At 58.6% G+C, this 27,304-nt stretch overlaps 1 protein-coding gene across 3 annotated transcripts in view; it reads right to left on the minus strand.

The window, feature by feature from the left end:
• KCNQ1 (potassium voltage-gated channel subfamily Q member 1) overlaps window positions 1-27,304 on the minus strand; it is a 347,919-nt gene that overhangs the window by 274,295 nt on the left and 46,320 nt on the right. For all 3 annotated transcript variants that reach the window (XM_068555036.1, XM_068555035.1, XM_068555033.1), the window contains exon 2: window positions 18,798-18,888. In XM_068555036.1, the coding sequence (XP_068411137.1) occupies window positions 18,798-18,888 (91 nt within the window). The remainder of the gene's footprint in view (window positions 1-18,797; window positions 18,889-27,304) is intronic.

Raw genomic sequence — 27,304 nt, forward strand, 5'->3', positions numbered from 1 at the left:
GGATACGGGCTGGGACCCAGGAGCTCACAACAGCTTCCAAGACGACTGGCCAGTGGGTGAGGAATCAGGACACCAAAGAGGGTGAAACAGGGGAGGGGAACGCAGTGACAAGACGGCGAGCGGGGAGGAGACCCTACGTGGCTTCCGGCCAGTTCAGGCTCCCCGCGGATCAGTTCGGGGGCCCAGCCCAGGGCTAGGGGAGAGTGCAGGGTCCCTGTGTCCGCTGTCTCGGGGCCTGGCTGCAACACACACAGACACACACACGAATGCACACACCCAAGCACACAGTGAATGTACAGACAAACGTGCACACACAGGCACGCACACGCCTGCACGCAGCTGGCTCCACTGTGATGCAGTAAGACAACCCCACCTCCCCACAGACCTATAAAACCTTCTGCAGAAATGCTTTCCCTGAGGGATTGGTAAACTCTGCGAATGTCTCAGTGGAATTTAGCCATTTGCAGACACGCTCCCGTGACCCCCGCAGGATATCAGGGTACCCCTCTGCACCCACAAGGCTGAGAAATGCCATATGAGCTGCTGAGGAAATTTTTCATCTAAACAGACTTTTCCTTCTTTGCTCAATATGAGATTTTAAAAATAGACCTAAGAATATAGCAGATAACGTGACAAGAAAAAGTTCCCACCCCGTTTCCTGCTTTTTCTCCACTTTGCCACACTTGGTTCAGATGTTTTTTTTGTTTTTGTTTTTTTTTTAGAAATAAAACCTGTCAGAATCAGTAAAAGCCTTCTCCTACCCTTCTCCCCAGAAGGAATCACATTTGGGGTATAAATGACTCGTGCAATCAAAATAAAATGATGCATCCGGTCAAGTCACCATCCATTGCTCCCTGCTGCCGCCCGCCTGCCCCTCCTCCACTAGTCAGAGGGCGCCCCACGTCGAGCTCCAGCTCCCAAGAGGGAAAGCCCAAGTGCCCAGAGCAAGCCCCAAACCCTTCACACCAGGCTGACCCACACAAACACAAGAGCTAGGCACACGCTTGCTCAGAGTCTGGATGGGAGCCGTCCCCTCTGCCGGGAGCACCCCTGCCCCCAAAACGCATGCATGACTCAGTCCTTCACCTTCACTCAGAGACACCTGCTCAGCGAGGCCACCAGTACCCCCAACCTCCCACGTCACTCATCCTTTTCTTGCCCTCTAAGTATTCAGTTGTTGATCCTGGATTTGTGGGGTCTGAGACTTATAAAAGAGGAAAAAGGAATAAGCCCGTTGTTTCTGGTACAGGCTACAGGTGGGGGTTAAAGGAGAGCAATAATAACCAACAAGCCAGCTACTGAAGGGGGAAATCAAAAACAAGGACTGAGGAAATTTTAAAAGGTATAGGAACAAAAGTAACTGTCAGAACAAAAGCACAAGCCTTCCGAAATACCAACATACTTTTAAAGAGCAAAGGATACACGCCTCATAGAGAAAACTGCCACAGCAACTATGGCAAAATACACGTAATTATAAAAGACTACGACAGAGTGAAACCAAGAACACCAGTCATATTAATACAAGCGAATAAGCTTAATTCATCCTTTAAAAGTATTTTAATTTGACTCACAAATGAAGACTCAACTATATGCTTCACACAAGAAATACACTTTAAATATAAAGGCACAAAGAGGTTAAAAGTAATATAAGTCAAAAAGACAAAGACTGTGCTAACATGAGCGAATACAAAGCCGGACAATGCAGATTTCAGAGCAAAGAAAGTTACCAGGATGAAGAAGGCCACTTCATAACAATAAGTGGGTCAATTCATCAAAGGGACATACCATTCTAAATACTAAAGCGCCCAATAACAAAGCTTTGAAATACACTGGGCAAAAACTACTAGAAATGGAAGAATGAAAAGATGGATCCACAATTATAGGTGGAGATTTTGACACCCACCCCTTCTCTCAATAATTGAGAGAACAAGTAGACCCAAAATCCAGTACGGATACAGGAGACTGAACAACACTGCCAACCACAATGACCTAACTGACATTTATAGGACAGTCCTCCCAACAACAACAGATTGCATACTCTTTTCAAGTATGCATGGAACATCTACAAAGATAAATCTTATGCTGGGTCATAAAAAAAGTCTTAATAAATTTTGAAAGAATCAAATCATGTTAAGTGTTTTCTCTTACCACAAATGAGTTAAAGTAGAAATCAATAACAGAAAGGTATCTTGAAAATCCCCAGATGTTTGGAAAGTAATACACTTCTAAATAACCCATGAATCAAAGAAGAAATCAAAAAGGAAATTAGAAAATATGCCGAATTGGAATGAAAATAACACAGTACATCAAAATCTGTGAGATGCAACTAAAGTGGTCTTTAGACTACCAAACACCTACATTAGAAGAGAGATCTTTAATCAATGACCTCAGTTTCTACCTTAAAAGCTAGAAAAAGGTGAGCACATTAAAACTAAGCAAACAGAAAAAAAAAACAATAAAAATCAGAGCAGAAACCAATGAAATAACAAAAAAGAAAAAACATCCAATGAAACCCCAAGATAAAAGTTGGTTATTTCAGATCAACAAAATCACTAAAACTCTAGCCAGACTGATCATCAAAAAAAAAAAAAAGGCACAAATTACCAATATAGAAATGAGAGACAAGACATCACCACAATCCTATAAATGTTAAAAAAATAATAATGAGATATTACGAACAACTTTGTGCCAATCAATTTAACGTCTTAGATGAAATGAACAAATTCCTTCAAACACACAAAATACCAAAGGCTACTCAAGAAAAAATAGATAACCTGAATATAATTATTAAATGCATTTAAAATCTAGTTAACAACCTTCTCACAAACAGAAGTTCAAGTCTAGATGGCTTTATTGATGAATTCCACCACACACATAGGGAAGAAATAAGACCAATTCCACAAAATTCTTCTCCCAACCCGAAGAGAGAACACTTCCCAGAGCACTCTACCATGCCAGCATTACTCTGACACCAAAACCAAAAACATTATAAGAAAACTATAGTCAATATCCCTCATGAACTTAGATGCAAAAGTTCTTAGCAAAATTTTAGCAAATTAAGTCCAACAATATATACAAAGGGTAATAATACAACATGACCAACTGGGGTTTATCCAGAAACACAAGCTTGATTTAACATCTGAAAAATCAATCAATATAATTCACCATATTGAGACTAAAGGAGAAAAAAACATGATTATCTCAAGAGGTGTAGAAAAAGCACTTGACAAATTTCAAGATCCATTCATGTTAAAATAAACAACTCTTAGCATTAATATTAGAAGGAAAACTCCTCAGTCTAATAAAGGACATCTACAGAAACCTAGTAACATCACACTTGATAGTGAGAAACTAAACGTACTTCTGGGAAGGACTGGGAAGAAGGCAAGGATGTTCACTCTTCCCATCTCTATTAAACACTGTACTGGAGGGGCTAGCCAGTGCAATCAGGCAAGAAAAAAAAATAGGCATCCAGATCGGAAAGGAAGAGGTATAATTGTCTTTATTTGCAGACATGATGATCAATGTAAAAAAAAAGAAAATCAATGGAATCCACACAAAAAATCTACTAGAACTAAAAACTGAGTTACAGAGGTGTCAATATAAAAGATATATAAATACCAAAATTAATTACAGCTCTAAATACCATTGACAATAGCCTAAAAAAAAATATGAAATACTTGGTATCTGACAAAAGAGGTACAAGGCCTTTCACCGAAAACCACAAAACATCTCTAACAGAAATTAAAGATCTACATAAATGGAGAGATCTACAATGTTCATGGGTCAGAAGATCTGATATTGGTAAGAGATTGATTCTCCCCCAGTTGATCTTGAGGTTCAATGCAATCCCAAGCAGAATCTCACCAGGCTTCTTTGTAAAAATTGACAAGCGGCTTCTAAAATTTATATGGAAGTGCAAAGGACCTGGAATAACCAAAACAGCTTGAAAGAGAAGAGCAAAGGTGGATGATTTGCCTTATTTTAAGACTTTTACAAAGCTGTAGTAATCGAGGCAATGTGGTACTGGCATAAAGACGGACTAACAGGTCAATGCATCAGAACCGCGTCACCAAAAATAGGCCCACACTTTTCTGGTAAACTGAGTTTTTAAAAGGGTGCGAAGGTGACTCCCTGGGTAAAGAATACTCTTTTCAACGTACGGCACTGGAACAATTGGACGCTCACATAAAAAATTAAGAACTTCAAATGAAATAACACCATTTGCAGCAACATGGATGGACCTAGAGATTATCATCCTAAGTGAAGTAAGTCAGAGAAAAATATCATATGATATCGCTTATATATGGAATCTAAAATATGACACAAATGAACTTATCTACGAAACAGAAACAGACTCAACAGACATAGAAACCAGACTTGTGGTTGCCATGGGGGAGGCAGGTGGGGGAGGGATGGATTGCAAGCTTGGGATTAGCAGACGCAAACTATTATATATAGAATGGATAAACAACAAGGTCCTACTGTATAGCACAGGGAACTATATTCAATACCCTGGGATAAACCATAATGGAAAAAGAATATGAAAAAGAATGTCTATATATGTATAACTGAATCACTCTTCTGTACAGCAGAAATTAACACAACTTTGTAAATCAACTATACTTCAATAAAAAAAAATTATAAAAATTAAGAACTTCAACCCAGAATTTACATGGTAGACAAAAAGTAACTCATGGACCTAAATGTCAGCACTGAAACTAAAACCACCAGAAGAAAACACAGAAGAAAACCTTAGTAATCATGTATTTGGTAAAGATTTCCCAAATATGACATTAAAAGCATGAAACGCATAAAAAATCAAAAAGCAATAAATTTGACTTCATTAAAATTGAGATCTTTTGGTTTTTAAAAGACACTGTTAAATAAAGGAAAAGGAAAGCCATAGACTGGGGGGGAAAATATTTGTATAACATATATCCATGTATCTAGAATATATAAAGAACTTTCACAACCCAGGAAATAAGACAAACAGATCCATATTTAAATGAACGAAAGGTCTGAAAGATACTTCACCAAAGAACTTATACAGAGGCCAATAAACCACACGAAAAGATCCTCAACATCATTAGTCATTTGAAAATGAAAATTAAACCACAAGGAGACAGCACTCCCCCACCTTATCAGATTGGCTAGAATGGAAGAGACCAACCCCATCAAGCGCAGGTGAGGACTGCAGGGCCTGAAACTCTCACGCGGCTGGCGGGACTTGTGAGTGGTATGACCACCTCGGAAAACAGTTTGTCAGTTTCTTAAGTGATTAAATAAACACATACCATAGTATCCAGTCATCCTACCCCTGGGTATTTACCCAAGAAAAAAGAAACACAAGTCCTAACAGCAAGGTCCTACCGTATAGCACAGGACACTGTATTCAATACCCCGTGATAAACCATAATGGAAAAGAATATGAAAAAGAATGTCTATATATGTATAACTGAGCCACTTTGCTGTACAGCAGAAATTAACACATTGTAAATCAACTATACTCCAATAAAATATATTTTAAAAAAAGAGGAAATACAAGTCCTTACAAAGACTTGAACGCAAATGTACGCACAACAGCTCAGGACGGGAAATGACCCAAATGCCCGCCACCATGTGAATGGATAAACAGACCGTGGTCCGTCCACACAGCAGAACACAAGTCAGCAACGAAAAGAATGGCCCCTGGATACACGCAACCCCCTGGATGAACCTCAGAAGAACGACGTGTGGCACCAGACAGGAGCACGCGTGTGTCATCCACTGACCAGAGGACCCTGGGAAGTACAGACCAGTCTCTGCTGACGGGCAGGGCAGTGGCTGCCTCCTGAGTGGGGAGGGGCGGCAGGAGGGATCCCAAGGCCCTGAGGACACCTCTGGGGGTAATGGTCTCATGGTGTCCGACTGTGCACTTTAAGTATGGTCGTCTATCACACGTCGATTATACCGCAGTTGAAAGCTGGCTTTGGCTTACGTGAATAGAGTACATAACACAGAGGCTACCACAACTGTGTAGATCCGGCCATCGTGGCAAACCTGAGCCTGTCTGTCTGTCTGTCTGCCGCTCCCCCTTGCGTTTCAGGTGCAGAGGGCCCAGGTGCTGCTAACAAACTCCTAACTGAGGTCACTGGTTCCCAACTAAGGCAACTTCGGTGGGCACTGACGGCCTTCCCGTTTACTTCCCCAGCACCCCCGCCCCAACCCTGCCAGGAGGAAGAGGCCACTTGTCCCCCACTGTCCCTTTGGCCCTCAAGACCCTCAGCTCTGGACTGAGAACCTGCACGCCGTCTGTGCCCAGACCACAGCCCCAGGCACCTGAGCCACCCACAGCACCGGGGTTCTAGGCTGAGGTCTGGAGAGCGTCGGGAATGCATGCGGCCCACCAGGCGGTCTCGGGGGGATCTGGACCACCGCCACCTGGAGTTTCTCTGGTGAGGCCTGGGGGCCTGTGTGTGCGCATCCTGGCTCTGGGGCCTTAGAGAGCCACCGCCAACGGCAGGCCTACCCTGAAGCAGAAAGGGGGAGAAGCCTGGAGCCCGGGCCTGCTGCCCCGCTGCCACCCGTTCTCAAGGTGGGGTACAGAGGCCTCCAGCTGCCCGTTTACACAGCGACCAGGGACGGAGCTTATGACACGTTTGGCTCTCCAAACACTGGGGAGAAACCAGGAATTCTTACAAACTCCCCGGGACGAGAGAGCATCTTCCCAACGTCCCAGAGCTACTAAGCGGTCTAACAGATGTCCTCATTTAAAAGAAAATCACCTTGACCCTGAAATGAAGACAGAGCCCTTAAGCAAAAGGGGGATGCTTGGGGACAGTTCAGGGGACCCCAACAGCAGGGGCTGAGCCCCGCTGTCCAGCGCCCTGAAAACGGTGAGGTCACCAGGGTTCTGTGGCCACGTTCAGTCTTCTGCAGCCGGGTCCAGGGACCTCGCGGAGTCGGCAACGCTGAGAAATGAATACACACGGACCCAGCGCAGTCCCCACCACCGAGGACCGCGGCCCCCAGTCTCCGACCCTCCCGGCCGGGCTCAGAGAGCGGTCGGGGAGAAGACACAGGCCCAGCTCAAGAAACTGAAGATGAAATAAAGACGCTGCCCGCCCCGCCCCCAGGTCTCCCCACTGCACTGTGTTCCGAACGCACAAATTATCCAGCTCATCACGCTCGGAAACTGACCAGACCATCGCCCGCCAGGAAAGGGGGCAGGCTGCACCTCTCAGCACACACTTGACATTTTGTTCCCGTCCAGGCTTCCCGTGCTGACAGTTTCTGGATTAAATGTGCAAATGGAACGCGGCCCCGAGGGCGTCTCGCTCCCCGCCGGCCGAAGCTCCAGCCGAGTGTGCCTGTGTGCACGTGTGCACGCAGACACGTGGACGTGCCTGAGTGTGCAGGCCCCGTGAGCGCGTCCACACGTGCGTGTCTGTGCACGCGCGTGTGCATGCCTGTGCACGCCCGCCTCTCCGCCAGTGTCCGGCTGGACCAGGTATGTTTTTACCAACCAGATCCTTCAAGCTGGGAAGTCGGCACCCCCAGCTCGCAGCCGCCCCGGCTTGGGCGTCAGCTCGGCACGGGGAAATTCTCTCAGCCCAGGCGTGGCTGGGTCCACCTGGAAATGCAGATGTGACACCGCTGCCCTGAGCTTTGGGCTGGGGGTGTCTGTCTCTCAGCCGCCAGCCAAGGGGAAGTGAAACTGCGAAGGCCTGAGGCCCGGACTCGCCTTCCGGGGCAGCCAGAGGCCCAGCGGGATTGGCGCCTGCAGACCCACGTGTGTGAGAAGGGGACCGTGGCCCCCGATTCCCACGGCCCTGCAGAGGCTCAGGGGTTCCCTGGGCCCCCTCTGCGCTCACGGGCATCATCAAGCCCTCCTGAGCCCAGCTGGGGCCGCCGCCCAGGGGCCCAGAAGGAGCTGACGGGCAGCCCACCGGGCACGTGGGACTGGCCCCGGTCGGGGGCGTCTCCTGCCCGGTCACAGGAGAGGGCTGCCAGCAGCCTCCCGCCCCAGGGGCCTCCACAGCTCCGCCTTCCACTCACCCTACCCGGTGTGCCTGACCCACATATAGCTGGGAGACGGAAAATGCGCAAAGATCGGCCGCTCCCGCCCCCCGACCCTGGCTCTGAGGTCCGTTTAGTGAGTCAGGGGTCGGTGGGGGGGCAAGGTGCACGGGCAGCGGTCCCCCGACCCCGCAGGGCTGCACCAGCCCCCTCCTCCCGCCCGTGAAGTCACACAATGGCACACTTCAATGGGCGCACAGCCGGGGCCTCTGGTTCCCATTCTCCGTGACCTGGGGAAGCAGAGAACATGATTATAGCCCATCTGAATGCAGGCTCCTGGGGCGATTATTCTGGCACCTGCAAGCCCCCAGCCCCCGCCCGGCGGCTCGGCAGCCCACCCGTCCGGGGGTGACAGCTGGCAGACCCCACCGCGCCGTGCACCCCACGGCCACGAGGCCCCGCCGGGCTCATCCCATTATCCCTGACGACTTCCCCAGGGCAGCCCCCACGTGGAGCGCCGGTGCCAGGCCCCCGCCCGCGCCCAGCGACACGGCTGCCTGTTCAGCCTGATCCCCGTTATGTTATGTCAGCTGTTACCCCGCGCTTAAAACAAGGCACTCCAGCTGGCCAGGGTCAGATGTAAAAACAAGCCCTAACAAAACCCGGCCCTCCAGCTACCCCAAGCCGGAGACCCCACTGAATGTGGCACTTAATGACGCGCTTCTCTCCAGCCCCCGGGCAGAGCATAAAGGAAACACCTGTCCCATGGACGGCACACTCTAATCCCGCTAAATCCCCAGTGGAGGGGCCCGCGGGCCGCAGCAGGCGCCCGCACCCCAACGTCTGACTTTTGTCCTGGACCCTCACGTTCTGGCGGGCGAGGCGGGACGGAAAACACGTAGCAGTCCCCCCGTCTCCGCCCCGGCCAGACCCGCACCGCGGGGGGCAGAGCGCTGCGCGGGACCCTCCCCCCCGGGGGGCGGTCGATGGGCGGCCTGGGTGCAGGTGAAGACCCCCTTCCTGGACGGTTGACGCCTAGCCCGAAAGGCCCTCCTGCCGACACAGGAGGCCAAGCTCCCCGTCTGACCAGACCCCGACGCCCCCACTGGTCCCCAGACCCCGCACCCCAACCAGGGGCAGCTCCGACTGACTCTGGTTTCCAACCTGGAGCTGAGTCTCCACAACCTCGTAAAAGGGTGAAGAAATGAGGGGGGTACAGTGGGGAGAGCTGCAGGATGAGACCACCCAGACACCTGGCCGCTTTGGAGAGAAAGCCTTGGAGACCACGCAAACACACGCACACACGTGGACACACAAATACGCACGCACACGCATCGCGGGTGCCAGGAGAGGCCGTGGGCTGCTGCCGTCCCGGCCCCGTCTCCTCCTGCCCGAGGGAGCTGAGGCCGGCCCAGCAGCCTCCACCAGCAGGATGGTCGTTCCTCCCTCCCCGGGCCCCTGGGCCCAGCAGGACGGGCTTCCCCGAGGGGGGAGCCTAGGAGACGCTCCCAGAGCCCAGGGCGGACGGGGTGCCCGGGCAGGGGCTCTCAGCGGGCTCCCGGCAAAGACACCCCGGAAGGCAGCTAAGATGCTGGCGCCCACCGCATAGCACAGAGCTTTACAGCCTGAAAACAGGAAACACTGTAGAAACAAACAGACCCAGACCCGGTGGTTCACACAGCCGGGGGGAGCCCTGCGGGCCGGGCCCTGGCTGGTCTTGGGCCCCAGGGCCTCCACTTGACCTCGCAGAGTCTCCCCGGGACCCGAGAGCACCCACCACCAGGCAGGAGCCGAGGGCCCCCCCACCGCCCTGCTTTCCTTCAGGAGGAAACTCTGGGGGCCCGGGGGAGGTGATCTGGAGGAGGTGCCCTGCTTCCCGGGGGACCAGGGGCCGCAGGTGGACGTCCCCGTGCCCCCCCTCCCCCCCCGCCCCGTCCCTCAACCCCAGGTGGGGCCCTGTCCTCCCCTGCACGGGCTCAGGGCGTAAAACTGCCCGGCCAGCCCGGGGCGTGACCCGATTCAGGCCACTCGCACGGGATCGGGTTACGTGTTTTTCGGGAAAGTTTCAAGCACTTTGCAGTTTCCTCCACCTCCTGCCCAGGCCCCCCTCCCCTGGTTCTGAACCAACTTGATGGACAGGACAGTCCTGGCCCGCGACGGAGCGTGGGCTTCACAGAGGGCGCCTTTGTTAGCGAGCGCAAGTTGCCCTAGGACCTCTCCACCCACAGGGCCCGTGCGCCCGCGGAAGGTTCCGGTTACAGCTGAGGGTTCCCGTTTTCACGGCTCTCGGCTGAGCGCAGACCCCGCAAGAAGGAATGTCAGCTGTCCCCTCAGGAGCAGCTGCCTCCAGGCCAGGAACGCAGCCAGCCCTGGGGACAGGGACCCTGGCGGGCATAAACGATGGCCCCGGGGGTGGGGACAGCCCGAGCCACCACCCTGGGCCCCAGAGAGGGCCCCGCGAGCCTCGAGCCCTCGGCCTCCTCCTGCTCAGATGCCCTCGGGGCTGGGGGACCGTCCCCCTTATAAGGTAGGGACAGTGGCACTCGCCCCTCAAAGCCCAGGAGGGAGACCCCGAAGGGAGGGCCCAGGCCACTCCAGGCCCAGGAAGCCAAAAACCCGCGACAACCACACACAGTGAGGAAAACATGCCACAGGTGCTGGGAGAAGCAATGACACTCGAGTGTGGATGGGGGCGGTGGTAGAGAAATGCCCTGGAGATACTAGAGGAAGTGAGGGGCCCATCACAGGGAGCAGGGGCGCCGGGCCCCTGGTTTAGGGGGCTTTAGAGGTGGCTCAGGCCAATGTCCACAGAATCCCGGGGGTCGGGGTTCTCGTTCTCAGGGGTCCCCAGCAGGTGGCAAAGGGGCTCTGGAGAATTAACCCAGACCCCTTGAGGGCAGCAGCTTCAAATTCTGCTCGGCGGCCCTTAAGCTTCTGTTCACGGACTCACACGGGGACATCAGGGGTGACCCAGACCCGGGGGAGTGCGGGCGCTGTCTGGGTCTTGCCCGCCCCACCCCGGGCACGGGGCGGACAAACCCAGCAGTCTGCCTCTCCCCAGACACGCACTGTCCAGGGTGGGGCCCTTCCTCACCCGCCCGAGGGGCAGCCCGGACCCCTACCCCCGGCTCACCCCGTCCCCCGTCCCCGAGGCCAGTGTCCCTCTATCCCGTCTCCGTGGGTCGGCACCGGGCATGGCCTCAGGGAGCACGAGCGATGGGGCCCCTGTGGCCTGGAGCCACGGGCCGCTCCACACCCCCAGGCTGCAAGGTCAGACCCCCGGGCCACTTCAGCCAGCTCCGCTGGGCAGAAATATCCGGAATGCAGACTGCGGTGTGGGGCTGCCCCTTGGCTTTCAGTGTTTCTACCCCAAACCCAAGAGGCTCTGCTCTGCCCACGGAAAGTCGCTGCCCACGAGGCAGCCAAGACCCCCCGCCCTATAGAGGGACAAGCGGGACACCTGAGCCAGGCCAAGGCCCAACCCTGGCCTGGCGGGACATGCGTGCCCACACGCACATACACGTGTGCTCGCAGAAGGGCACCACCACCGCCTCCTGGCTCCCGGGGGCAGGGGGTCAGTCCCTCCCTACGCTTCGGCACTGGCCCCCTCTTACACAGGGCCCACGGGGAGGGCCCTGGGGGCGCAGATATGAAGCCCGTGTCCTGCCCCCGAGAATCCCCGCTATTTGCACACAGACCCTGGCATGTTAGTGGGTGCACGAGAAACACTTGCTGGCTGAACAAACGCAGGCGAGGACACCCCACCAGGGTGGAGGGAACGGGTGGACTACATTCTGAGGCAGAACATCAGAGAAGGCCCAGGCAGTGGGAACCAGTCCTCACCGGGCAGCTCCTCTGTGCTGGGGACAGAGACCAAGGAGGCTCAAGGCCCCGCAGGGGGGGAGATGACATCTTCCCAGAGCACTGGAGGATGAAGCCAGTGATGTCACTGGGCGAGCAGGAAGGCATCCCAGAAGCAAAGGTACAGGAGCGGGGCTTTGTGGGATGTGTAGGAGTTCACCAAGCAGAGAGGAGACTGCTGGGAGAAGAGCACTCCAAGGAGGAGGCGGCCTCGGAGAAAACAAGACCTTGGGGTTTGTTAATGGAAAACCTGGGCCACCCGCTGGTGCCCTGACATTGGGTAGAAGTGACTTCAGCTCTGTGAGTCTCATCCCCTCTGTGTGAGTGAAGGACGGAGCAGAGGGCGTGCACGCAGCAGGCTCCCCACGGGGGCCGCTGGCCCTGACTTAGCGCGGTCGTCTTTACTGGCATGTGAAGGGTGTAGAGAGCAGAGGCTGGGAACACGCGGGCCTGCAGAGGCCCGAGCTGAGTGTGAGCTGGGGCCGCCCCGGGGGCGGGGGGGGGCGGGGGCTCTGAGGACAGAGCCTAGACTGCGTTCCTGAGAAAAGTGAGGCCCGCAGAGGGGCCCAAGGGGGCCCAGAGAGTCCCACGGAGCCTGGTTTTGCATCTGGGAGACTGAGGCCCAGGGGATGGGAGAGTCTCGCTCCGTGCCGGGGGGGAGCCGGAGCCCCGGGGTGGGTGATCCAGCGGCGGGAGGGCCGGGTCACCGCCGAGGGGCCTGGGCCGGGGAGGAAGCCGCAGCAATGACCTCATCCCCTAGGCCTCCGGGCCGCGGCTCACGGGGTTTTTAACCGCAGCATCGCAGGACAATTCCCTGGTATGCTCCCCACCAGAAGGCATGGAATACGCGGTGTTTGTGTTGTGCTTTTGAGTGCCTCTCTCTTTGTGTGGGATTTGAAAAAGGAAGGAAAAAAAAAAAAACCCCTCGATTTCAGAGACAAAACCCAGCCCCTCACCTGGGCCCAGCCTGGGTCTCTTATTCCAGAGAGCGGGGAGAGGCGTGTTTCTGCCACAGCAGCAGGACAGGGGGAGACACGGGAGAGCCACCCAGACCCAGAACTCGTCCGCAGGCGCGCGTGCGCACAGAAACACGGGCGCAGAGCACGCACACACGCACACGCACGTGCGTGCACACGGCGATGTGCACGAGCACACACACAAGCACACCGCACGCCTACATGCACAGACACACGTGCACACAGGCAGGCACACACACGTACGTACACACACACACACACACACACACACACACACCCAGGGCTTCCTCTGAATCCAGGAACCATGTTGGGAGCCGGCTCTGCAGCCCTGGCAGTGGCCCTTTTCCCCGGGAAACCACAAACAAGGCTCAGATCTCAAACGGGCCCATTCACAGCCCTGGGACAGACCCTGCAGCAGAGATGAGATTCCACCCAAAATGGCTTTTTCAGGCCCCCCAAATCTCCCTGGTTCAGCAGAACGCTTAATCCCTCGGAGGCCGCCCTGGGGCTCCCTCACACAGAGCTGAGATAACAGCTCTCTGGCCCCATAAAAGCGAGCGCATGAAAAGAAAGGAAGAAATATGGGCTCTCTGGGAAAACACAGCTTTGAATGACTTTTTCTCCACCATTTAAGCATCGTGCTGCTCTCGGAATCCTGTGTGGAGCCCACGCTCGGCCCCTCCTGGGCTCCCGGCTGCGGTCTGGCTCCGCGCTCGGAGCTCTGGGCCGCCGCCAGCGGTGCCCGCGATCCGCGGACAACAGCGCCACCTGGTGTCCCGCGGCCCCCTCCCCTCACCCGGTCTCCCTCCGCCTGGGGGCCGCCCCCGTCCCCGCCCCGCAGACCGCCACCTCCACCGAGAGCGCCGGGGCGCTGCGCCTGCCCGGCCCACCCGAGGCTGCCCGCTGCAGGAGGGTCCCTGCCCGTCCCCACGACCCCCCAGCACCCGCTTACCTCCTCCTTCCCCTCTCAGGGCGGTCCCTCCTCCAGGAAGCCCTCAGCATCCCCGCAGACACCCTCCCCCCCACCCCCCAGTCCCTCTTCACCTCTTACCTCCTTCCCGTCCCCACCCCGGACATAACTCACATCTACCCCGGAGGCTGGGCCCGTGGCTGCCTCATTCCTCCCAGTATCCCCGACGCCCCACACCCCCCATGGCCATGACTCCAGTGGCAGCTGGATACAGCCAGCTCAAACCCACTGCAAAGGATCTGTCTCCACAGGCCAGTGAGTTAGGAAACCCTTGGAAACCTTGCAAGGCCATCAAAAGGTTAAGTCTGAGGCCACCCTGCTCAAGCCCTCCGTTCTGCAGATGGGGAAACCGAGGCCCAGGACTGCACAGCAGCTTGAGGTGGCCCCCGGGGCAGCTCTGGGCACGTGGGCTCAAAGGAGGGGTATCCAAACCCCGGAAGCACCGTTCTGGGCCCCTGCCCTCAGGGGTGGGGAACACAGCAAGGAGACAGACCCTGTGACTCCCCCCTCCCGCCTGCAGACCCCTGTCACACCCAGACCGCTGGAGCAAGAGCGGGGTGTGCCGCAGGAGGGACGGGGACCCCGCAGAAGGCGGTTAGGGAGGGGGTACTGAAGCAGTGACGGCCAAGTCGAGGCCTGACCGGAGGAGAAGCCGGTCCTGTGACATGCCGAGCAGAGCACGTGCAAGGGCCCCGAGGCGGCCGGGAGTGTCCAAGGGTCAGCAAACAGTGCATCAGAGCGGAGGGAGCAGCGGGGTGGGGGGGGGGGGACAGACATGCGGGGCTGGTGCCGGGTGAGCAGCATTTGGGGGCCTGAGAGGCCCAGCCGATCTTGAATGCCACCGGGAGCTTCTAGAACGGTCAGAGTTTTGTTCTGGAAAGTCGTCCCCGCAACCCACAGCTGCTGTGTGGAGAGGGCTCCTGGGGGGACACGAAGGTGGCAGTGCGCAAGGTGCTGATGTGAGAGAACGGGGGTGGACGAGGGAGGCGGCACAGGGTCTCTCCCCTCAAAAGGGTGGGATGGGAGATGCGACCACAGTGGGGGGGCCCTCTTCTTGGAGCAGGGGAGGTGCTTGCTGGCACACGCATCCCAGGCCCCAGAGGGCGAGGGGGCAGGACCGCATCCCCAGCTCGAGGCGAGGGGGCAGGACCACACCCCCAGCGCGGGCCGAGCCCCCATCCTCAGGAGGGGAACCGTGCCTGCACTTCAGAGAATGGCCACCAGGTGGCACGCGGGCCTCAGAGATGCCGGGACTGAGGGTGGAGACCGGTGCTAAGCAGGGAGTGGGCGGGCAGGGGCTGGGGGCTGCTGGGCAGGGGGCTGCCCGGAGGCGACAGGGCCCCTCCGCCACCTCCCCCGGCTCGGGACCGCACGGGCACCATGAAACCTGCCACGAGGAGACCTGTCTGAACGTGAGAGCACTGTCTGGGGAGGGAGGTGCTCCCGGCCAGGCCAAGGGGAGAGTGGAGGCCGGACCAGGCGAGGCCCGAGGCCGCCAGGGTCTGCGCCCAACCCCAGGACGGTCCTGGGCTGACCCCCCACCAAGGGTCTGGTTTCCACCCCCAGCGCAGGGCCTGGGATGCGCTGACACATCAGTGGAGATTCCCGGGCCAAGAGTCTACGTGGGCTTTACCCGGCCCATCCCAGCTGCACCCAGAGGCCCTGCCTGAGCTGCACAAGGATTTGGCACCCGAACTCAGGACCCTCGGTGCTGATGCAGGGCCCGGGGCGGCAGGGTGGGGGGCGGGGGAGTCCCTGGGATGCTTTACATCAACCGGGGAATTCAATGTTGTTGGAGCCGCTAAGAACCTAAGAGTGAACCTCTCAGCAGAGGAGGAACTGACCCCAGTCACTCAGGGGACCTTATGGGCTGAACTGTGTCCCCCCCCCCCAAATCCCTATGTGGAAGCCCTAACCCCCAAGTCTTCAGAATGTGACTGTATTTGGAGCTGGGCCTTCAAAGAGGTGATGAAGGTAAAATGAGGTCACTAGGGTGGGTCCTAACCCCACAGGACTGGGGTCCTTATAAGAAGAGGAGGTCAGGGGGCTTCCCTGGTGGCGCAGTGGTTGAGAATCTGCCTGCCAATGCAGGGGACACAGGTTTGAGCCCTGGTCTGGGAGGATCCCACATGCCGCGGAGCGGCTGGGCCCGTGAGCCACAACTACTGAGCCTGCGCGTCTGGAGCCTGTGCTCCGCAACAAGAGAGGCCGCGACAGTGAGAGGCCCGCGCACCGCGATGAAGAGTGGCCCCTGCTCGCCGCAACTAGAGAAAGCCCTCGCACAGAAACGAAGACCCAACACAGCCAAAAATAAATAAATTAATTAATTTAAAAAAAAAATTCTGGAAAAACCTGGATTTAAAAAAAAAAAAAGAAGAGGAGGAGGTCAGGACACAGATACACACAGAGGGACGACCCCATGAGGACACAGGGAGGAGACGGCCGTCTACACGCCGAGGAGAGAGGCCTCAGGAGGATCCAGCCCTGCCCACACCTGGGTCTGGGATTCCAGCCTCCAGGACCAGGAGATAATACATCCTGTTGTTTAAGCCGCCCGGGCTGTGGATTTCGTTACGGCTCCAGGAGACCTACACAGGGGGCGAGCGGCCGACCAGGCCCCTGGGCCCAGCACCACCAGCACTTACATTTGGTAGAACGGCAGCCTTGGAATCTGGGCCCAGCCCAGCAAGGTCTTCCCGGCCCCTTCCAGCTGCTGCCTCTTGAACCCTCAGTTACCTTGGCCACGAGGAGACCCCAGGAGCAACCCGCAGAGCAGACGTGCTTTGTGCGGTCTGGGCAGGGGCTCAAATCACCCTGTGATAACCCAAAGCACCAGAGACACCCCCCAACTTTCTCCACTCTCTCCCTGCCCCCCACAGCTCCTCCCCTGCAGTCTGGGAGGTGGGAAGGAGGCCGGCCAGAGGGAAGGACAGTCCCCCGCCTGGGAAGCAGACACACAGCCGGCCAGGGCACTCGGGATGCCCACAGCAGAGAGAAGCATCTCCGGCTCACCACTCACCCACAGGGAGATGACCCCTGGCCTGCCCCAGGGCCTGCCCAGAGCAGGGGTTTGGGGACATTTCTCTGCAGGCCAATGGCAGCCGCCATACTGCCCGAGTGCACTTCTGCAAGGAGCTGCGGCCTCTGGGGCCTTGGCACGGACCTGGCTGGCACCGGGGTTACTTCCATAGGTCCTCAGGAACAGGCGAACGGGAGAAGGCTCCATGACCCCAAAAGGCCATCCGTCTTGCTGCGGTGGCGGCCGTCCTACGTTTCAAGCAAGTCCCTACCCTTATATGAGAAAGTATAACCCAATAGGACAGTAAAAACAAAATGCCGGGACAGTTATCCCGGGAAAGCAAGGACATCCGCCGACACAAGCACCTCCTCAGAGGCACGAAAGACACCCGACAAAAGTCAACACCATCACTTTAGAATCATGCCCTCTCATTGGACTTGAAGGACCCCCCCCAACTGAGAAAATGCACACCTCTCTGCCCGGGCTGGCACATTCCTTCAGGAGAAGCACGGGGAGCCCCCTTACCCCTGGCCCGGTAAGCCGGAGTGACTGACAGATGCCAGTCTCCGCACCTGAACAGCACGCTAAACCAAACCAAGCAGCGGCAATTCCAAATTCAGAACACTCTAAAGGACCAGAGGAAAAACGACGGCAAACAATAACAAAACAGAGGCGGTCACAGGCTGTACAAGTGATAAGAGCAAAGGCTTTCCTAGACAGCAAAATAACCTCCAGGAAACATAATGGAAGAGAAGATCCCATCTGTGATGGCAACTAACAAGAACAACTATTATTATATTAAAAATAATAACAACAACGTCCTAAAACCCACATTACAAAACCATAAAACTCTCCTGGATAAAACAGACACGCCTTGACCGTGCACAGAAAGACCCCACCCCAGAGAGATGTTGGTCTCCCCAGACTCATTCATGAAACACCATCGGATTTTTTCTGGGAGGCAGGCAAGCTGATTGTGAAGGTCACTGGGGAGAGCAAACAAACAAGCAAGAATTGCCCCTGAAAGAGAAGAGCTGGGCACAGATATTAACCACATGGTAAAACAGATTTTAGTGCAAACATCAGCAAAGCAGCGTGGCCCTGGGAGAGATGCACAGACAAACAGCCGTGGACAGAACAGGGAGATCCCAGATTAGAGCCGTTGGCATCTGGACATCTGGTTCACAATAAAAATGGCTCCTCAAATTGGGGAGCAAAGACACACTTTGGAGTTAGTGGTGCTGAGAGGGGGCAGACGAGAGGGACAGAGTGAGAGTGAATCTGATCCTCACGCCAGGATATGCCCACTGCCATCAACAGTTTAAAACCACACGATTAACCCGGACAAGTGCTAGAGGCAGCTGTGGCTGCTTCTCTATAACCTGAGGGGGGAAACTCCTGTGAACCAAAATCCAGAAACATCAAAGGAGAAGTGGAGCCGACGGCATGCAGATAAAACAGGCACTGCCTCAAGGCCACGTTACGAGGACTTGGGGACCCAAGCTTGCAGCCATCAGTTGGCCAGGGCGGGAGGCAACCTGGCCAGAGACTGAGACACCTGCAGGGTCCGAGTACCAGCCAGACGCGGGGCCACAGCGCAGGCCGAGCAGACCACAACCCCGGCTCCTTGTGCCCGTGTCCTCCTGTCCTTCCTTCCTTGCCCAGCTCAGAAGCCCCCTCCTCCAGAAAGCTCTCCCAGACCACCAGGCCCGGGGTCCTCTCATTCTTCGGCCTTCTCAGCCTGACGGTCACATCCTGGCAGGTGAGGGTGCCAGGGTAGGGCGTCCCCACACCTCTAATCTCCCGGTATCAGGGCGAGCCTGCAGAGCCAGCCAGCAGGGGGGCTCCGGCACAGGGCTGTTCTGTGGGTGGGAGAGGCCAGGAGCAGCTGGCTCCGCCCCCCTGGTCCACACGCCAGGGGCGGGGGGGGGGGGGATGAGAGCACAGGGCCCCTCACGCTGCTACGTACCATCCAGAAGAGGGTCCCCGTGGCCAGGGCGACATACTGCTCAATGGTGGACAGCACACTGAAGATGAGGCAGACCAGGACGATGAGGAAGCTGCGGACAGGAGGACACGCGGTCAGCGCCCACGCCAGGCTGCCCGCCCCTCGCCCCCAGACACGGCCCAGGCCCGGGGAGCAGGCGGGCCCCCTGCCGCCTGAGGGACCAGGCCCTTCCCTCCCCGGCTCTGAGGGCTCCAAGGGCCGCCAGCCGCGAACAGCGCACAAAGTGCAGCACAGCCAACGGCATGTGACGCCACCCGGCCTCGAAGGGGTGAGCTCCGACCCAGGCTACGGTGGGACGGGCCTTGGGACCCCACGCCGAGAACCAGACCCTGCCCACCACCTGTCTCTAAGGTGTCCAGGACGGAAATCCACAGAGCAGAGAGCAGCCTGGTGACCACCGGGGGCCGGAGGGGCCTCCCTTGGGGGAGGGGAACGCCCTGCACGTAGTGGTGATGGCCGCAGGGCTCTGTGGCCGTCCCGGCAACCAGGGCAGCGCGCGCAACACGAGGCTCAGGGGTGGCAGCACAGGTGCCAGGAGGGGGCCGTCTCCTGCACCCGCTAGTGGGGTGTCACCAGAGCCTGCGGTGTCACCAGAGCCTGGGCTCCCCGCCGGGAGGCTCCTCTGACGCCAGCCCTGCGCCTGCTTTCCCCTCCCCATCCCGGGGGCGGGGGTGGGGGGAGGCCAGAGGTGGAGCCCACGGAGCTGAACAAAGGGAAGGTGGCAGCCCCTGCCCCCGGGGCAGCTCCCAGGCTCAGCCCCCCTCCCATCCCCCCCTCCCGCCCCATCCCTGCACAGACGGGCTGCTCTGATCACACCCGAACCAGTAAGGCTTCCTGAAGGCAGACCCTCCGGGCCCTTCCCTCCACATCCCTGGATGAAACCAGGCCAAGCCCCCAGCCTTCCTCCTGCCTGGGAAGAGGACAACTCTAGCGGGGTCATCCGGGGGCTCCAAGCACACTCTCCAGGGGAGTCCTCGCGTGGCCCCGGGTGTGCAGATGTGGAGAAAGCTCTCTGGGCCCGCGACACGGACCCCCTGCCAGCACCCAGGAGCCCTGGCCCTCTCCCCACCGAGATCCTGCTGTCCCCAGTTGCTTTCACTCCATCCCCCCCATCCCCACATGCCTGCCCTGTGCCCACTAGGAAGCCCCCTGCATCTCCTCCCCACCCCAGCCCACCTTCCCTCCCGGCCCCTCAGAGTCCGCTGAGAACAGGCTGCCCGACACAGCCCACTGCCCCCGCCCACATTTCCTGGGGGAGACAGGACCCGGGCCGCCCAGATGCTCCTCCCTGCCTGGGGAGCGCACCCCAAGACCCGGCTGCTCTCCCGCAGCTCTCGGGGTTCCCTCTAACAGCTCTGGTCTCCACCTCTCTCCTGGTGCCTCACACGGGCTGGGTCAGCTGGACCCGCAGAGCCGGGTCCCAGCCACCCCTCTGCACCCTGCCCCCTCGTCAGCCTTGTCTCTTGTCCTGACCACAGGGCTGGTCTCCACCCTGGGCCCCAGAGTCCACCCTGCCCGGCCGCTGAGTGAGCCCTCAACATCACCCCCGCATGACACCATGGTGACCCCGACCCCAGCTCCTGCCCAGCATGCCCCCCCCCGCCTGCCTCGGGGCCTTTGCACATGCCAGTGCCCCACCTGCAAGCTCCGCACCCTCACCCGCAGACAGGGGACCCAACACTCACCCCCACGTGCCTCCACCCGTGTCCTTCATGCTCACATATCACCGCCGGGCCTGGGGCCTGTTTGCCCCCTTCTGCATCGTCCACCCCCAAGACCATGAGCCCCCAGAGGAGGGCTGTGGGGTGCCACCCCCGCTGCACCCCCGGCAGGTACTCAGCCCGCACCTGCTCAGGTGCGCCTCCCTCGAGTCCCCAGCTCCCTCCTTCGTCTCTCCCATGCTGGCCCTTCCTCTGCGCCCCGCCCTCCTCTCGGCGGGGTACAGCCCGGCTCACACCAGCCCCCACCAGGAGGCTGGACCCGAAGCACAGTCTGAACGCAGCCCCGAGTCCCGCAGTGGCTCCCAGCAGGACCCCGGTAGCCGCAGCCCTCGCCCGGCCTGGGGCCTCCGGTCCCGACACCAGCGCCCCAGGGCACAAGGCCGCATCAAGCCTCCCGAGTGTGTATACCCGGTGCCATCCCCCAGGACTCTGCATGCCCACCCTCCACTCTGCCCGACTGCGGACCCGCCTGCCGGCTTGGAAGGGTGTCCAGGCCCGCCCAGCCCCCAGGGAAGCCCTTTAACAGATGCAGCCCTGCCTCCCTGCCGGGACCCGAGGGCATCCCTTGTGTGGTGACTGAGACCCTGGGCCCCCACCTCAGGAAGCTTTCGATCTCAGGGGGACACAAGCGAACCCTGGCTGGCAGAGTGAGTGCCCGGCTGGCCCGACTGCCCCTCGGGCACAGAGCTCACCTGCCCCCGGCCCGCACCCTGAAGCCCCGTGAGTCCCGGGGCCACGCTGCCCGGCTCGGCCGAGAGAAACCAGGGCAGGTGAGGTCCCCCAGGGAGGGAGGTGCCCACCCCACCCCCGCCCCCAGGCCCCCTGGGTGTAGAGGCGGCCACACAAAGAAGCCACACTGCCTGCAGCGTGGTCCAGGCTGCTCCTGGGCCTCAGTTCCCCCATCGACACAGCCAGAGCCACAGCCCGCGGCCACTGCCTCTCAGGGCAGTGGACATCTGGGCAGGGACTCAGGGGTCAGTCCTGTGGCTGCCCAAGGCTGGGACCAGTGTCCCACCTCGTGCCCTCTCCTCCTGAGAAGATGGGTGGAACCCGCCCGCCCATGGCCCGTGGGGATACTTCAACCACTCCCCTTCGGGCCACAGGAAACGGTCCGGGGACAGATGCCACAGTTGCTACATACGGGGAAACCGGGGCTCGGGCTCCACGCTTCCCGAGGGTGAACCTCACGTGGTCAAACCACGGAGGTGACGAGGCCGAGGCCCGGGGGTGGGGGCAGGGAGCACGACACGTGTGGTCTCATCTCTCTCTGACCCGCCCCCCCTCTGAGGGACATTTGCGATGACACCCAGGGTCTGCCAGGTGATCCAGGACAATCCCCCAGATCCAGATCCTTCGCTTAGCCCCACCTGCGAAGCCCCCCTTGCCACACACGGTCACACTCAGATTCAAAGGTCAGGACACCAACATCAGTGCTGACCCGCAGTCCCCACGTCAATAAAACCGGCCTCAGCTCTGAGTCACGTGCCCTGTGCCCCGCGCCACCGTCCCCAAGCCTGCAGCCACCCGCAGCCAGGAAGGTGAGGCCCGGGAGGGGAGGGGGCCGGCGCGGGCCAGGTCTGGACCCAGGTCTTTGGGCCCCGCTGCCCAGGCCTCCCCAGCCTCCACGACCAGGAAAGTGCTCGAAAAGTCCTGAATTCCCTGCTGTTTCCTGTCTCCCAAGGCAGACGAAGCAGGCAGAGCCCAAAGCGGCGCATCGTGGGGGGCACTGCATGCCGCCAGGCGGCGGCTGGCTATGCTCTGGGGCCTAGGAGGCCGCCGTCACTCTGCGACAAGGCCCGTCCCTGTACGACTCTTGCTGCCAGGGTGGCAACCGACCGTTTATTGTCGCTGTTAGGATGACCTCGGACAGAAAGCAAAGCGAGGGCTCGTTAGAACTGCGTGCCAGGCAGGGGCACAGAGACCCCGGGCGAGGCCCGGGGAGCGTCCTGAATGGGCTGCAGGTACCACGGCTGCCGGGAGACCTCTTCTACGTGCTGTCCTGTGTCTGGCTGTGCTCCGGGGGCCGGGGGAAGGGTGACTGAGCCTTGCCAAGGAGGAAGGTTCTGGCCAGAGCAGCCCTGCCTGGGGCTGTGGACAGGCCTGCAGGGAGAGTAACAGCAGGGCGGGTGCCCTCACCCTGAGCTCCGCTCAGAGGTGCAGGAGCGCCTCCCCGGGGACCCGGCTGCAGACGACTTTCTCTGGAGCTCCGGGGGTTTGGTGTCATTACCCCGACACACTTTGCTAGTTTCAGCCTTGCTGTATCCTGAAGGCTAAACAGCTCTTCGACTATTCGCATACGTCGTGCTAGTTTCAGGAAGAATCCCTTAACAGAGGTGATTCTTGTACCCTCCAACCTGTCCTGCGTGGGCCCCGGGGCCTCAGCGATGCCAAGATAGGGTCCCTGCCCTTGGGGGGCTCGCAGCAGCCTGAGGCGCCTGACCTCCTGCCTCTGCAGGGCTGGCCACCACCTGTCCGTCCCAGCTCGCCTCCCAAGGCCCCAAAACCCGGCAGCCACAGACCCCCAGGAGCTGGGAGACCGAGGTCCAGGGAAAGAAGGAAACCGCCCTGTTCTCTGGATGGGGCGTGGGGAGCAGGGCTGCGGGGGAGAAGAGGCCCCTCCGGCCCCCAGTGCTGCTCGATCCAACTTCCCAGGAGGGCGTGTGGGTGCCCGAGGGAGGTGGCTGCAGCCAGGGGTGAGGCAGCCCCGGGCCCGAGGACAATGGCCTGCTTGTGCCCTGATGGCTGATCCGCCCCGGGCGCTGCGGCCACCAGCCCCCGCCCCGAGGGACGTCCGGAACGTTATCGGACATCATTTCAGGATCTGTGGCAGCAGGTGCCCTGGGAACACAGAAGAATGCAGGAGCCGTGCCAGGGCCGTGGTCCGCGACTCGGCGGGAGGGCGCTCCCGGGAGCAGGAGGGGGGCTGTAGACTGCACCCCCTTCAACCCCCGCAATGGGCTGGGCTGCCCCCAGCACCTGGGACCCGCGGGCTCACCCAGGCCAGCGCCCCGCAGAGGCAGGGGATGGGCCGGACCCTTGGGGAACCTACGTGAGTCTAACTGTGACGGTCTCTCCAGCCCACAGGGAAGCCTCTTTCAACACTGGGACATTTCCCGGTGACACTGAAAATGTGAACAAGAAGCACACACTTCACGTGCAAAGGGAATGTGGCCTGTTCAAGGTGCCCTCAGAACCCAGATGTGAAAGACCTCAGCCTTCGGGCTCCCTGGGCTCTAAGCTGAGATTCCGGGACACTGAAATGCAGCACCGGAACGAGTCAGAGAACGTAAGACGTGCCGTTGTCCGTGTGCTCAATTTATTCAATGTATAGAAATTACGTACTTTGAAAAGTTTTGTTGGTCCAGCACGATTCTGCTCCTATGAGGTGCCTTTGAGAGTCATCAACTCCACAGACACAGAAAATAGGATGCTGGGGGCCAGGGGCTGGGGGAGGGGAAGGGAAGTGAGTGTTTAATGGGGACAGAGTGTATCAATTCGGGAATATGAAGTTCTGGGGATGAACGGAGTGAGGGTTGCACAGCAATGTGAATGTGCTTAATGCCACTGAGCTGTGCACTTAGAAATGGTTACAGAATAAATTTTATGTTACATGTATCTTCACACAATTTTTTTAAAGTTAAAAAAAAAAAAAAACAACAGGAAACTAAGTAAACGACTTTTCTACGCAAGCCCTGGACGGCTGCCGGTGTTTGACAAAGGCTATAAATGAGTGAGGTTCAAAAACCCGCCCACCCTGCCTGGACCTTCGGGCCGATAACAAAGGGCTTGTCCAGCGGCCGAAAGCTCAAGGCCAAACTCGGAACGCGTGATTTAACAGATTAGGTGCTGACGTTCAAAGCCCAGCCGTATCGGAGGGGCTCCTCTTTGTACAAAAGTCACCCTGAAAGATTCCAAACACCTCCGAACAAACAAGAGGACAGGTACCCCCGGCTTGGGCCCCGGGCTGGTGAGCCAGCGCCTGGACATGGACACCCCGGGGCACTGGACCCCCAGGGGGAGGCAACCTCAGGTCCCACCAGGGCTGTCCCCGGGGTTGGGGGCAACACTGCCAACAGGATGCCAAGACCCCACGCCCCGCTGGTCCAGCCCACGTGCAGCACTGCTCGGGGTGGGGCTGGGCCGGGCACGTCGCAGCTCACACCTCGGGCCCAGGTGCCGGGCGCTACACACAAGCTCCCCACCACACCCCGCGTGGAAGGTGTCATATCACCTCCCACCAGGAGACCGAGGCCACGGGCGAGGCGGGTCCCGGCTCCAGGCTGTGGGGCTGCCCCGCCCACGCTGCCCAGCCCTGAGAGGGCCCTGGATGGTACAGCAAGAGGCAAGGGGACCCCAAGGCTCTGGGACAGCAGGGACACGGCCAGGGCCACAGAGACAGTAAGCCCAGGCCGGCCAGCCCCGGGGCCCCCTGCCCAGCTCCAGCTTCAAGGCAAGGACTGAGCCTCCCCCTTGGGCAGGGGACCCCATTGCCAAGGGCCAGGCCCAGCCCTTCGTGCCAGGGTCCTCCAGGCGGGAACGCCACATCCAAGGCTGAACCACAGGGTGCGGGGGGGCTGTCCTGGGCAGACGGGGTGGGGGGGTAGCGGGACTGGACCTCTTCCAGCTTCTGGGGGCCCCATGCATCCTGGGCTCATGGCCGCATCCCTCAGTGTCTGCTCCATCGTCATGGGGCCAACTCCTCCGTGTCTGTTTCTTCTGTGTGTCTCTTATGAGGATGCTTGTCACTGGATTTGGGCCCCCTTCCCCCGGGTATCCAGGATCACCCCCCTCTCAAGACCCTTAACTTATCACCCCTGCCAAGACGCTTTTTCTACGTAAGGTCACGTTCGCAAGTTCCAGGGGGCCTGACATCTTTGGGGGCCATCATTCAGCCTCTATAACATATAAAGGGTTTTAATAAACAAATAAATTACTTAGGATGATGATATCTATTAGTGAATCTGTAGTGAGTTTTCAAAAATCAACATCAGGTGTCTGGTAAAAACGTATGTTAGTGTCACAATTTTTAAAACAGTCCAAGATACATTTAGAGTTTCCTGCTCATCTTGCCACTATGTCTGCAAAGACCCTCTTTCCAAATAAGGTCACAGGCTCCGGGGATTAGCACGCAGACGTGTCCTTCCGAGGTCACCACTCGGCACTGCACCATCCAAACCGCATCGCGCCAGGGAGCGAAAGGAGCCGGGAGTGGCAGTCAACCCAGCCCACGTGAGGCTCGGCCCCCCAGGGACCCCCGCACTTCTCACCCGTGACCACAGCAGCCCCCCACCCCGTCTCCCCACCGCGTGCCGGGCAGGGTCCAGGCCAGGCCTCCTGACCAGGGCTTCCATGGGCCGCCCCCCACCCAGCCTCCCCCCGCCCCAACTCTGAACCTTCCACGGGGCTTGTTCAGCGGCACCGAGTCTCATTCCTTTACAAGGTTCACTCGGGCGATGTGATCCCTGTAGCTAGACGGAGGCCTTCCACAGCCTTGTGGGGTTTCAGCTGACACTTCTTCCGAAAGTGAACTGGGCTGGGGACCCCGGAGACACAGGACCTCACACCTCATGCTCCGGCTGGGCCCTCACATTGTGCCTGTGCACACAGCACCTCCCTACAGGCCAGGCCTCCACTGCCTGGGGGCCACCACCACCGGGGGGCCACCAGGACTGCACCGGAATCTTCAGCCCACACCCCACTGGTCTCCCTGCCCCAGTCTTTCAGTGTCCACTGGGCAGCCGGGGCGATCCTGGGAAAATGCAAATCCCACCAGCCCCCTCCCAAGCTGAAGACTCTCCAATGAAGTCTGAACTCCAAACCCACTTTCCTGGGCTTCCCCGCAGGGGGCCTTCTGATGCCACAGCTGGGCCCTGTGGGCCCTGCCCCACCCTCATCAGACCACTGACCACCTGCTGCCCACTCTTGCCCCCTGATAGAGCAAAGCCTCCCCAGGCAGAGGCCCATCTGCCGATGTCCCCCTTTGAAGGCCCCATATGGGGCCTGGTACATGAGTGTTTGTTGAATGACTGATTGACATAATGAATGTTTTAGGTTGAACTCAGGAGCTCAGTGGAAAGAATTCTCAGTGCCACCTCCTCCATGTAGGCCTCCAGGGTCTATCAAGCAGTGAGATCCTTTCATGCCCTTCTTTTCCTCCTTGCCCTGCCCTGCCACATCCCACCAGCACGGGCTCAGCCAAGGCCCTACAGGGCTTCCAATGGGCCAGGACACCAGGCAGCTCTCCACGTATCCCCCCCTCCACCAGACTGCATGCCAACAATGCCAGGCAGAAAGGAGCCTCCCGAGGCGGGGGGGGGGGCTCTGACGTGAGCTGGGAGCAGGCACGGCCACCCCCACTGCCAGGAGTGCACCAGGACCCACTGGGCGAGGGCTCTGAGGGCCGTGGTCCAGCTGCCCGAAGTCGGCCCCAGAGGCAGCAGGGATAGGCTGCCCCAGGAGAAGACCAACTCCAAGCTAGCTGGGGGAGACCACGGGGGGACACTGCACCCGTCCGGACCGCCCACGCCGCCAGCCCCTCCCAAGCCTGCAAGGCACTGCTCTCGCGGCCACTCTGCTCAGCGCCTGCGGGGAGGCCACCGGCCGGGCAGCGACCGCCAGGGTTCAGCCCGCACCCTCTCCTCGGGGCCTCTCCCCGAAACCCAGGACGACACAGGTGAGGGCACAGCTTGGGCACAGGGACGGGGTCCTGCTCCCCCGGGAAGGCGTGTGACGGCTCCGCCGAGAGCA

This window comes from Eschrichtius robustus, chromosome 11 (assembly GCF_028021215.1).
Source record: "Eschrichtius robustus isolate mEscRob2 chromosome 11, mEscRob2.pri, whole genome shotgun sequence".
Taxonomy (NCBI): Eukaryota; Metazoa; Chordata; class Mammalia; order Artiodactyla; family Eschrichtiidae; genus Eschrichtius; species Eschrichtius robustus.